A 13,732-nucleotide genomic window follows, 5' to 3' on the forward strand; every position below is an offset into this window, starting at 1 on the left:
ACTATCTGATTGTTCCCGGACAGAATGGAGCACTGGGAGGTGCCTGTCATGTTGTGTGCAGGAGGCGGCACCCGGACCTACCTGCGATTTGCGTTTGGGAAGCAGCAGGGTGGTCTGCAGTTCCGTGCCGCCTCACCAAACCATGTGTGGAAGTAACAGTATGGTTAGTGTGGCTGCATTTCCTGCGGAAAATTCGTTGCCAGAGGCGGTGGCCGAGGTTCAGAGGCCGCAGTCGGTTCGGTTGCAGGAGGTGGCGTGACCGTGCAAAGAGCCGGTGACGTCCCAGTTGCTTGTTTTGTTTACTGCTTCCCGGCACAGTACGGCCCCGGCTGCGTCCAGCCGCAGGGCGATGAGCCTGAACCTGAGACTTGTCACGTAGGCAGTGGCTGGCGAAGTGGAGCAGTGATGCATCGTGTAGTTTGTCAGCAATTGTCATTCGTTGCTCAACAGGTTCGGGAGACCTCTGAGCCAGAGCAAAGCGGATGTGGGGAGGTAGTTTATCTGCCCAGATGGTGGGGAGAGCTGTGTCAGAGACTAGATCGTTGCTGACCAGGGCCCGTAGCCGTCTCCAAAGTTGTGAAGGGTTGTCGTTGCCTAGTTGCTCGATGTGGAGCACTTGCCGTATTGCTGTCTCGGTTGAGCGTGCAAGCCGACGTAGAACTGTCTTTTTGGCTAGAGTGTACCGCTTAGCTGAGTCCGGGGCATCGACCAGGTCAGCAATCAAGTCCTCCTGGCCGTGCAGGTGGGTGATGAGGCACAGAAATCTGGTTGATTTGTCGAGTTTGAAATGGTCGAACACTTCGTCCACAATTTTAAACCAGGTTATTGCCCTATCGGGATTGAACGGCAGCAGCATCGGTAAGCTTTGTAGAACGTTTGGAAGAACAGGGTGAGTTGAATTCGTCGGGGTACTGCCTGAAACAAGCTGTTGTTGCTGCAGTATTCCAGGAGAGTGTGTCTCCAGGGTATGTGGTGACAACGGCTGGTCGGGTGGCAGCATGAAGGTGACGCGTTGTGGTTGAGCGCGATCCGTCGTGACGTGGAAGGCCGACGCGGGTGGGACACCGTAATGTGTCAATTGCGGTTGTGAAAGTTCGATTGGAGCCGGCGTGGGTGCAACAGGTGAGAAAAAGTTCAGAGTTTGAAAATGCGTGCCAGTCCATGGAAAACTTGACGTGCAATCAGAGTCGGAGGCACCTGTGTTGCAGGGAGGCTGCGGAGGTGCGGGGTGTCCAGAAGCACAGTGTGGGAAATGACGTCAAACGTTGGGCAAAATGTGTGAATGTTCAGTGTTCGTAGTCACTTCACTCAAAACGGTGTGCGGAAAAGGTGACTGTCGTGCCACAAAACACTGAGGCGTAGCAGTAGGACGGAGATGGAGGTCAGGCACAGATAACAAGCCATTGTTCCTGTTGCAGGCCGAGGTATTGAAGCAGGAAGGCACGTGCTGATGCTGAACCGAGGCAGGCACGGGTGTGGTCGGATGCTGAATGGGTTGACCTGTGAATTCCGGCCACATTGCAGGAATCCGCGTGGTACTGCACGGATTGCGGTGTGCCAAACCATTGTCATGGCGGTGGTAGGTTATCCAACGGAGCATTTGCAGAAATTGGCATTGATCCCGCACTACACGGAGATCCGTAAGAGGTAACTGCACAGTCTATGAGGGAGGGCACATGTGGCGGTAACAAAGGCATCTGATAGCCAGAGTCATGCACACTCCTAACCTCACTTATTGTTGCAGGCACGAAAACGTCCAGCGAAATCGGCGTAATCGACGAGTGAGAGGCATGTTGTTGCAGTCCTGGCGGGTGTACATCGCCCGCAACACAATGCATGTCGATCACAAAATCTGGCGTTAGGCATTGGGCTGAAGCCATTGTTCAAATGTTCTGTTGATGTAGTACACGCGAAAATAACCGACGCGGAGGCTGCGGACACAGTAAAACGGCAAAAGTGGAAGACGTTACAACTTGGGGTCACCAGTGAGGTGGATGCTCAGGTGAGATACACCAAACAACACCTTATAATCAGGAGTTCATTTATTTACCTCTTCACACAAGTAAGGCTTACAGAGAACTGGATGGCGGAACTAAACAAAGATAATGTTTTGCTCAGTTCAAAGATGATGCTCAGATCGATACTGGTGTTGATCTCATCGGTGCCACAGAAGTAACTGCTTCCAGTGATTGTTCTGCAATTGTGTAATCATACAGTATATTGTCTTTCTGTCTACGTTTTGTAATATGTTACATTTGTTTATGTTCAGGGTCAACTGCCACTTTCTGCAAGAAGCATCAGTCCTCTGCAGCTCATCCAGCATTTTGCTACAATTTTCCAAAATTGCAACTTGTCTGTATTCAATCGCATCATCCATGCAAAGCCTCATGGAAGTTTTGATATTATCCACAAGGTCATTTATACTTATTGTGAAAAATAATGGTTCTATATACTTCCTTGTGGCACACCTGACATTAAGTTTACTGCTCAGGACTTCTTTCCATTGAGAATGACATGCTGTGTTCTACTTGCTAGAAACTTTTTGTCCAGTGACACATCTCTTCTGATTTTCTTACACTCATATTTTGTTCATTAGGTAGCAGTGTGGAACTGTAACAAATGCCTTCTGCACGTCAAGCAGCGAGAACTCCAACCAGGCAGCAAGTACGCAGAATTGCACAAATCATAGCACTTGAAGAGGACAAAATACTGTGTGAAACAAAATATTGTCTTATATCTAAAAACAAAGATGATGTGGCACGTCGATAGACACACAAACAAACACAAATATACACACAAAATTCTAGCTTTCGCAACCAGCAGTTGCTTCGTCAGGAAAGAGGGAAGGAGAGGGAAAGACGAAAGGATGTGGGTTTTAAAGGAGAGTGTAAGGAGTCATTCCAATCCCGGGAGCGGAAAGACTTACCTTAGGGGGAAAAAAGGACGGGTATACACTCGCATACACACACATATCCATACACACATATACCCTCTCCTTTAAAACCCACATCCTTTCGTCTTTCCCTCTCCTTCCCTCTTTCCTGACAAAGCAACCGCTGGTTGCGAATGCTAGAATCTTGTGTGTATATTTGTGTTTGTTTGTGTGTCTATCGGCGTGCCAGCACTTTCGTTTGGTAAGTCACATCATCTTTGTTTTTAGATACATTTTTCCCACGTAGAATGTTTCCCTCTATTATATTCATAAAATATTGTTTTACCATTATATAATCTATCTGAAACCTTCCAGTGTCTCCCGGCCTCTTCCATATATACAACCTTCTTTCATGATTCTTAAAAGAAGTGTCAGCTATGATAAAGTTATGCTCTGTGCAAAATTCTGCAAGATGGCTTCCCCTTTCATTCCTTACCCCCATTCCATATTCACCTACTACATTTCCTTCTCTTCCTTTTCCTATAGTCGCCCTCCAGTCCCCCATGACCACTAAATTTTCGTCTCCCTTAACTATCTGAATAATTTCTTTTATCACATCAGACATTTCTTCGATCTCTTCATCATCTGTTGAGCTAGTTGGCATATAAACTCATTCAGGTAGTTATAAAATCGAAATTGATGGTATTTCATTATTTAGGAAGTATTCCATATATGTGAAAGAAACAGTTGGCAGAGGAAAGAATGATAATTGAAACAGAGCTGTCCAGAAATTAAAGAAGAGGATAAAATGTGCCCAAAAAGTTAATAGAATCTAATTTGCGAAAACAATAATCCCATACCTGTGTGCTTAGCTGCAGCAGTTTCCACATACAACGTCAGTTGTCTGCTGATGTAATCCACAACATGAAACAAGTTCCTCATGTTTCGTAAGGTGAATGTCGGTGTTAGTCTCATGCGTGTCTGCCTCCACCTGTGTGACAAGATTTTATATAATAAAGTCTTTATAAGTACTTTGAAAGCTACTGAAAAACAAGGAAGTATTTTCTGTTTCTGAGAACTTACCATTTTCAAAGTGACATAAAGAAGAATCAGTTTTAAGATGTGTTTTGTCAAATTTTAAAGGTGACTGAACTTACCATCAACACTTCTGAAAACTACACCAATATTAAATTTGTAAGCAAAATGAGTATTTGCTATTACATTAAAAGTGTATGATGAAGCAATATATGTCACTTAATGGCATAGCCCACATTATACATATTGGCAATGTGTATTGAATTTGAGTGAGGCAGTACAATGTTTAACACACTGGATTTTGAAAAAAATGACATCAAATACCTGTCTTTCCATCTAAATTTATATTTTTCATAGCTTCACTAAATCAAAATCAACAGGAGTATTTATTGATCAGTCAAAAGCTTTTGACATTGTGGATCGTAAGATTCTGCTGTCAAAGCTTGAAAAGTGCATTACTCAAGGTACATCCAACAGTTGATCCACTTCCTGCCTAAGCAATCATAAGCAAGCAGTGAATGTCAGTCACACCTTCTGATCCTTTTGTACATTAACCATCTAAGCTTAGATGCGGATGCTCATAAAATGATCATTTAAAGATGATACTACCTCACTTTTATTAAAATGGAAAGTTATGGAAGAATTACCAAAATTGGAAAACACTGTCACAAAACACTGGGCACAGAATAAAAACATTTTAATAAATATTTCACAATACTCTGTGCAAGGATATATACATCCCATTTCCCTCTATCAATTATGAACTAGTTCGTAACATTACAGAAACCAGATTCTGGATTATCGTGCCAAATCAGTGTAAAATGGAATAAGCATATAAAATATCTGAATGCAAAATTGAGCAAGACCTGCTACATTTTTTGCTCACGTAAGTCCTGCTGTATTAGAAAACAGCAAAGAGTGCATATCATGCCTACTTTTATTCTCATTTTAAATATGGGGTCATATTTTGGGGAAACTGTTGAGGAGTTCCCATCACATTCAGACTGCAAAGAAAGAGCTATTGCAGCCATATTAGAGTGCAAATCCAGAGACTTATGCAAATCACCATTTAAGATCTCTGGTATTCCTTCTCTACCATGTACCTACATGATTGAAGAATGAAAAAACTGATACAGATGGCCTGGGGAAGATCAGTTTGGGGTCCGGAGAAGGTAACATCCCATTACAAGGTAGGCAGCAGAAGAGCAAACCTATGTACATAGCGTTTGTAGATTTAGAGAAAGCTTTTGGCAATGTGGAGTGGACTACACTCTTTGTAATTTTGAAGGTAGCAGGGATAAAATACAAGGAGCTAAAGGTTATTTACAGGTTGTGTGGAAACCATACTGGAGTTACAACAGTCAAAGGATGTGAAAGGGAAGGCATAGCTGAAAAAGGAGTGAGATAGGGCTGTAGCCCATCCCCAATGTTATTCAGTCTGTACATTAAGACATTGAGCAAACTGTGAAGGAAACGAAGGAGAAATTTGTAAAAGGAATTAAAGTTCAGAGAGAAGAAGTTACAAACTTTGGCATTTGCCAATAACATTGTAATTCTGTCAGAGATGGATAAAGGCTTGGAAGGGCAACTGTACAGAATAGATAATGGCTTGAAAAGAGATTGCAAGATTAACATCAATAAAAATAAAACAATGGTATTGAATGTAGTCGAAGTAAATCTGGTAATGCTGAGGGAATTAAGTTAGGAAAGGAGACACTAAATGCTGTAAATGAGTTTTGTTATTTGGGCAGCAAAAGAACTGATGATGTCCAAAGTAGGGAAGATGTAAAATGTAGAGTGGCAATAGCAAGAAGAGGGATTCTGAAAAAGAGGGATTTGTTAATGTCTGGCATAAATTTAAATGGTAGAAAGTCTTTTCTGAAAATATTTGTCTGCAGTGTAGCCTGGTATGGTGAAACATGGACAATATACAAATCAGACAAGGAGAAGATAGAAGCTTTTGAAATGTTTTACTATAGAAGAATACTGAAGATTAGATTGGTAGATTGAATAACAAATTAGGATGTACTGAACTGAATTGGAGAAAATTGAAATTTATGGCACAATTTGACTAAATGAAGGGGTTGGTTGACAGGACAGGTCCTGAGGGCTCAAGGAATTTTCAATTTGGTAATGGAATAAATTGTGGGAGGTAAAAATTCTAGGGGAAGACCAACGCTGGAAAACAATAAGCAGGTCCAAATGGATGAAGTTAAAGTAGTTATGCAGCAATGATAAGGCTTGCACAGGATAGTGACTGCTGATATCTGGTGTTTATCAGAGTGCTGAAACAGCAATGTGTTAGACATGATGTATATGAAGATACCAGACACTGCTGGTGTAATGTAAACAGGCTTTAGTGAGGCCCTACTGAGGAGGTCCAACAGTGACAATGCTTATACAACAGGGACCTTCACCGGATGCAGGGTCTCTGCCCCCAGACACTGCTTTGACCCCCAGTGTTGGTGCACTGTCTACTACAGGCAGCAGTGCCGCAGCAGTGTTGAACTGAAGTCACAGCTAGTTGCTCTATCAACTGGAGGACTAAATAAAATGCAAGTTGTATGTTAATTTTTTTTTTTTTTTTTTTTTTTTTTTTTTTTTTTTTTGTCAGGTAACACCTGAAGCAATCATCCTGGCCATCCACATCACTAGATGCTACCAGTGACTTGCCACCTGACTTTGGGCTGCTGAACCTACAACCCTACCAGGTAGGACCCAGGTGAGCTTCATTGATTTTCCTCAATGATCAGCTGCAGAGGCTGGTGCTTGCTAGACTTCTTCGGACTGAATCATCTGGAACCAGCTTTTCTCAACTGTTGGTTTTACGTGTCATCCAGACGGAGTAGGATTTAGTCTTTTTTCCATATAAACCTTTGCAAACTCTGTTCTGGTTCCGAATCTCTGCTTAAAAAATGCAACATGCAAATTTTTCAAGTAAAGATACTCACACACAGACAATTATCACATATGTCTATTCTCCCCTGGGTTAAATGTTGCTCAGGGTGACAGGAGGGGCACCTTGTCAGAGTACAAATATAAAATAATTTCTGAATTTTAATGTGCTTTCATAGCTGAGTGATCAGCATGCTTGACATTTCCAACAATGTCAACGACTTTTCCTTGTTGGGAGAAGAGGGTACATGCAAGATTGTAAAGTGATCAGGAACCCTTGAAGTACTGTTGGCTCAGTTACGTGACACCCAGGAGAGTGATGTCATAATCTCCTGTCCATCCATAGCAACATCTAATAAAATATGAGCCAGGGGATCACACAGTTTTCGATCCTTAAAATGCGTTATATAGGTGCTGATTATGGAGTTATGGAGTTTATTTAAATTTTACCAAAAGCACGGATGGTCAATTTTCCATCATTTACCCCCCCCCCCCCCCCCCCAACACACACAGGCTAATGCTATAACCACAAGTAGCCAGATAAACAGGAGAGAGTGATGACACAAGGCGAGAAGACTGCCTGTGGACAGGACTCAAATCCATGCCGGAATCAAGCAACAGGGCTGATCCAATGGTGAATCCAACACAATAGGAGCAAGTCAATAGCCACTTATGCAGCCATGATGTGCAATGAACTTTCAACACAGCACTCTCAAAAGATCAAGTATGAGCCACAGTCCAAATTGAGACCAAAGAGGTTAACCAATATCAAAACAAAGTTGTCAATGAGAAGTCAGTAGTACAGTGGAGACAGTAAAGAAAGCTATCAGACAAAGTACACGATTGACTGAGCAGTCAAGGTGTGGCGGATTTATGCTGGCCGTGAGGGTCACTGTTGGCCGGTGTATTCATGTGGCGAGATGGTGGCAGACTCACTAGGTGAAAGCAGCACTTTGGCAACACTGCCCTCTATCGTCCATCAATATCAATTTGCTCTGGTAGGCATTCAACTTCCATGCAGTCTGATACCAGGTCCCTCCCCTCCCAAAATGTCTGCTTGTGTCTGTGTATATGAGAATGGATATGTGTGTGTGTGTGTGTGTGTGTGTGTGTGTGTGTGTGTGTGTGTGTGTGTGTGTGCGAGTGTATACCTGTCCTTTTCTCCCCCTAAGGTAAGTCTTTCCGCTCCCGGGATTGGAATGACTCCTTACCCTCTCCCTTAAAACCCACATCCTTTCGTCTTTCCCTCTCCTTCCCTCTTTCCTGATGAAGCAACCGTTGGTTGTGAAAGCTTGAATTTTGTGTGTATGTTTTTGTGTCTATCAACCTGCCAGTGCTTTTGTTTGGTAAGTCACATCATCTTTCCGCTCCCAACCCCGGGAACGGAAAGACTTAACTTAGGGGGAAAAAAGGACAGGTATACACTCGCACACACACACACACATATCCATCCGCACATACAAAGACACAAGCAGACATTTGTAAAGGCAAAGAGTTTGGGCAGAGATGTCAGTCGAGGCAGAAGTACAGAGGCAAAGATGTTGTTGAAAGACAGGTGAGTTTTGAGCGGCGGCAAATTGAAATTAGCGGAGATTGAGGCCTGGCGGATAACGAGAAGAGAGGATATACTGAAGGGCAAGTTCCCATCTCCGAAGTTCTGACAGGTTGGTGTTAGTGGAAAGTATTCAGATAACCCGGACGGTGTAACACTGTGCCAAGATGTGCTGGCCGTGCACCAAGGCATGTTTAGCCACAGGGTGATCCTCGTTACCAACAAACACTATCTGCCTGCGTCCATTCATGCGAATGGACAGTTTGTTGCTGATCATTCCCACATAGAAAGCTTCACAGTGTAGGCAGGTCAGTTGGTAAATCACGTGGGTGCTTTCACATGTGGCTCTGCCTTTGATCGTGTACACCTTCCGGGTTACAGGACTGGAGTAGGTGGTGGTGGGAGGGTGCATGGGACAGGTTTTACCCTGGGGGTGGTTACAAGGGTAGGAGCCAGAGGGTAGGGAAGGTAGTTTGGGGATTTCATAGGAATGAACGAAGAGGTTACGAAGGTTAGGTGGATGGCGGAAAGACACCCTTGGTGGAGTGGGGAGGATTTCATGAAGGATGGATCTCATTTCAGGGCAGGAATTGAGGAAGTCGTATCCCTGCTGGAGAGCCACATTCAGAGTCTGATCCAGTCCCGGAAAGTATCCTGTCACAAGTGGGGCACTTTTGGGGTTCTTCTGTGGGAGGTTCTGAGTTTGAGGAGATGAGGAAGTGGCTCTGGTTATTTGCTTCTGTACCAGGTCGGGAGGGTAGTTGCGGGATGTGAAAGCTGTTTTCAGGTTGTTGGTGTAATGGTTCAGGGATTCCAGACTGGAGCAAATTCGTTTGCCACGAAGACCTAGGCTGTAGAGAAGGGACCGTTTGATGTGGAACGGGTGGCAGCTGCCATAATGGAGGTACTGTTGCTTGTTGGTGGGTTTGATGGGGACGGACGTGTGAAGCTGGCCATTGGACAGGTGGAGGTCAACGTCAAGGAAAGTGGCATGGGATTTGGAGTAGGACCAGATGAACCTGATGGAACCAAAGGAGTTGAGGTTGGAGAGGAAATTCTGGAGTTCTTCTTCACTGTGAGTCCAGATCATGAAGATGTCATCAATAAATCTGTACAAAACTTTGGGTTGGCAGGCCTGGGTAACCAAGAAGGCTTCCTCTAAGCGACCCATGAATAGGTTGGCATACGAGGGGGCCATCCTGGTACCCATGGGTGTTCCCTTTAATTGTTGGTATGTCTGGCCTTCAAAAGTGAAGAAGTTGTGGGTCAGGACGAAGCTGGCTAAGGTAATGAGGAAAGAGGTTTTAGGTAGGGTGGCAGGTGATCGGCGTGATAGGAAGTGCTCCATCGCAGCGAGGCCCTGAACGTGCAGAATATTTGTGTATAAGAAAGTGGCATCAATGGTTACAAGGATGGTTTCCGGGGGTAACAGACTGGGTAAGGTTTCCAGGCGTTCGAGAAAGTGGTTGGTGTCTTTGATGAAGGATGGGAGACTGCATGTAATGGGTTGAAGGCGTTGATCTACGTAGGCAGAGATACATTCTGTGGGAGCTTGGTAACCAGCTACAATGGGACGGCCGGGATGATTGGGTTTGAGAATTTTAGGAAGTAGGTAGAAGGTAGGGGTGCGGGGTGTTGGTGGGGTCAGGAGGTTGATGGAGTCAGGTGAAAGGTTTTGTAGGAGGCCTACAGTTCTGAGGATTCCTTGAAACTCAGCCTGGACATCAGGAATGGGATTACCTTGGCAAACTTTGTATGTAGTGTTGTCTGAAAGCTGACGCAGTCCCTCAGCCACATACTCCCGACGATCAAGTACCACGGTTGTGGAACCCTTGTCCGCCGGAAGAATGATGATGGAACGGTCAGCCTTCAGATCACGGATAGCCTGGGCTTCAGCAGTGGTGATGTTGGGAGTAGGATTAAGGATTTTTAAGAAGGATTGAGATGCAAGGCTGGAAGTCAGAAATTCCTGGAAAGTTTGGAGAGGGTGATTTTGAGGAAGAGGAGGTGGGTCCCGCTGCGACGGAGGACGGAACTGTTCCAGGCAGGGTTCAATTTGTATAGTGTCTTGGGGAGTTGGATCATTAGGAGTAGGATTAGGATCATTTTTCTTTGTGGTAAAGTGATATTTCCAGCAGAGAGTACAGGTGTAGGACAGTAAATCTTTGACAAGGGCTGTTTGGTTGAATCTGGGAGTGGGGCTGAAGGTGAGGCCTTTGGATAGGACAGAGGTTTCGGATTGGAAGAGAGGTTTGGAGGAAAGGTTAACTACTGAATAAGGGTGTTGTGGTTCCAGATTGTGTTGATTGGAATTTTGAGGTTTTGGGAGGAGTGGAGCTGGAAGTGCGAGATTGAGTAGATGGGAGAGACTGGGTCTGTGTGCAATGAGAGGAGGTTGAGGTTTGCTGGAAAGGTTGTGAAGGGTGAGTGAGTTGCCTTTCCGGAGGTGGGAAAACAGGAGATTGGATAGTTTTTTGAGGTGGAGGGTGGAATTCTGTTCTAATTTGCGGTTGGCCTGTAGGAGGATGTTCTGAACAGCTGGTGTGGATGTGGGAGAGGAAAGATTGAGGACTTTTATTAAGGATAGGAGTTGACGGGTGTGTTCATTGGCTGAGTTGATGTGTAAGTGAAGGATTAGGTGGGTGAGGGCAATGGATTGTTCCGTTTGGAACTGGTATAGGGACTGATGGAAAGAAGGGTTACAGCCAGAGAGTGGAACTTCAAGTGTGAGGCCTTTGGGGGTAATGGCAAATGTCAGACAAGCCTGAGAAAATAAAATATGGGAGTGTAATCTGGCTAGGGCGAAGGTGTGTTTGCAGAGGGAATGTAAATAAAACTTAATGGGGTCGTTGTGGGGATGTTGTGAGGGTGATATGGTATTAGAAGGTGGGAAGTGTAACATGAGGCTGAAATGAAAATGGAAACAAAAACATATGGAGAGAGATTAAGATGAACTAGGAGATGGGAACTTGCCCTTCAGTATATCCTCTCTTCTCGTTATCCACCAGGACTCAATCTCCACTAATTTCAATTTGCCACCACTGATACCTCACCTGTCTTTCAACAACATCTTTGCCTCTGTACTTCCGCCTCGACTGACATCTCTGCCCAAACTCTTTGCCTCTACAAATATCTGCTTGTGTCTGTGTATGTGCGGATGGATATGTGTGTGTGAGCGAGTGTATACCTGTCCTTTTTTCCACCTAATCCCAGGATTGGAATGACTCCTTACCCTCTCCCTTAAAACCCACTTCCTTTCGTCTTCCCCTCTCCTTCCTTCTTTCCTGATGAGGCAACAGTTTGTTGCGAAAGCTTGAATTTTGTGTGTATGTTTGTGTTTGTTTGTGTGTCTATCGACCTGCCAGCGCTTTCGTTCGGTAAGTCACCTCATCTTTGTTTTTATATAAAATTTTTCCCACGTGGAATGTTTCCTTCTATTTTTATATATATATATATATATATATATATATATATATATATATATATATATATATATATATATATATATATATATAAAACAAAGATGATGTGACTTACCAAACAAAAGCGCTGGCAGGTCGATAGACACACAAACAAACACAAACATACACACCAAATTCAAGCTTTCGCAACAAACTGTTGCCTCATCAGGAAAGAGGGAAGGAGAGGGGATATGTGTGGATGGATATGTGCGTGTGTGCGAGTGTATACCTGTCCTTTTTTCCCCCAAAGGTAAGTCTTTCCGCTCCCGGGATTGGAATGACTCCTTACCCTCTCCCTTAAAACCCACTTCCTTTCGTCTTCCCCTCTCCTTCCCTCTTTCCTGATGAGGCAACAGTTTGTTGCGAAAGCTTGAATTTTGTGTGTATGTTTGTGTTTGTTTGGTGTCTATCGACCTGCCAGCGCTTTCATTCGGTAAGTCACCTCATCTTTGTTTATATATTTTACAGGTTAACATTCCACCTGGGAAAAATATATCTAAAAACAAAGATGATGTGACTTACCAAACGAAAGCGATGACACGTCGATAGACACACAAACAAACACAAACATACACACAAAATTCAAACTTTTGCAACAAACCATTGCCTCATCAGGAAAGAGGGAAGGAGAGGGAAAGACGAAAGGATGTGGGTTTTAAGGGAGAGGGTAAGGAGTCATTCCAATCCCGGGAGCGGAAAGACTTACCTTAGGGGGAAAAAAGGACGGGTATACACTCTCACACACACACATATCCATCCACACATATACAGACACAAGCAGACATATTTAAAGACCTTTTTTCCGGGGGTAACAGATTGGGTAAGGTTTCCAGGCGTTCGAGAAAGTGGTTGGTGTCTTTGATGAAGGATGGGAGACTGCATGTAATGGGTTGAAGGTGTTGATCTACGTAGGCAGGGATACGTTCTGTGGGGGCTATGTAACCAGCTATAATGGGGTGGCCGGGATGATTGGGTTTGTGAATTCTAGGAAGTAGGTAGAAGGTAGGGGTGCGAGGTGTCGGTGGGGTCAGGAGGTTGATGGAGTCAGGTGAAAGGTTTTGCAGGGGGCCTAAGGTTCTGAGGATTCCTTGAAGTTCCGCCTGGACATCAGGAATGGGATTACCTTGGCAAACTTTGTATGTGGTGTTGTGTGAAAGCTGACGCAGTCCCTCAGCCACATACTCCCAACGATCAAGTACCATGGTCGTGGAACCCTTGTCCGCCGGAAGAATGACGATGGATCGGTCAGCCTTCAGATCACGGATAGCCTGGGCTTCAGCAGTGGTGATGTTGGGAGTAGGATTAAGGTTTTTTAAGAAGGATTGAGATGCAAGGCTGGAAGTCAGAAATTCCTGGAAGGTTTGGAGAGGGCGATTTTGAGGAAGAGGAGGTGGGACCCGCTGCAACGGAGGACGGAACTGTTCCAGGCAGGGTTCAATTTGTATAGTGTCTTGGGGAGTTGGATCATTAGGAGTAGGATTAGGATCATTTTTCTTTGTGGTAAAGTGATATTTCCAGCAGAGAGTACAGGTGTAGGACAGTAAATCTTTGACAAGGGCTGTTTGGTTGAATCTGGGAGTGGGGCTGAAGGTGAGGCCTTTGGATAGGACAGAGGTTTCGGATTGGGAGAGAGGTTTGGAGGAAAGGTTAACTACTGAATAAGGGTGTTGTGGTTCCAGATTGTGTTGATTGGAATTGTGAGGTTTTGGGGGGAGTGGAGCTGGAAGTGCGAGATTGAGTAGATGGGAGAGACTGGGTCTGTGTGCAATGAGAGGTGGTTGAGGTTTGCTGGAAAGGTTGTGAAGGGTGAGTGAGTTGCCTTTCCGGAGGTGGGAAAACAGGAGATTGGATAGTTTTTTGACGTGGAGGGTGGCATGCTGTTCTAATTTGCGGTTGGCCTGTAGGAGGATGTTCTGA

General features: G+C 44.5%; 1 protein-coding gene across 3 annotated transcripts in view; it reads right to left on the reverse strand.

Annotated features, from left to right (window-relative positions):
• LOC124711815 (cytochrome P450 6j1-like) overlaps positions 1-13,732 on the reverse strand; it is a 111,863-nt gene that overhangs the window by 32,057 nt on the left and 66,074 nt on the right. For all 3 annotated transcript variants that reach the window (XM_047242041.1, XM_047242039.1, XM_047242040.1), the window contains one exon: positions 3,733-3,863. In XM_047242041.1, the coding sequence (XP_047097997.1) occupies positions 3,733-3,863 (131 nt within the window). The remainder of the gene's footprint in view (positions 1-3,732; positions 3,864-13,732) is intronic.

Source organism: Schistocerca piceifrons, chromosome 8 (genome assembly GCF_021461385.2).
Source record: "Schistocerca piceifrons isolate TAMUIC-IGC-003096 chromosome 8, iqSchPice1.1, whole genome shotgun sequence".
Taxonomy (NCBI): Eukaryota; Metazoa; Arthropoda; class Insecta; order Orthoptera; family Acrididae; genus Schistocerca; species Schistocerca piceifrons.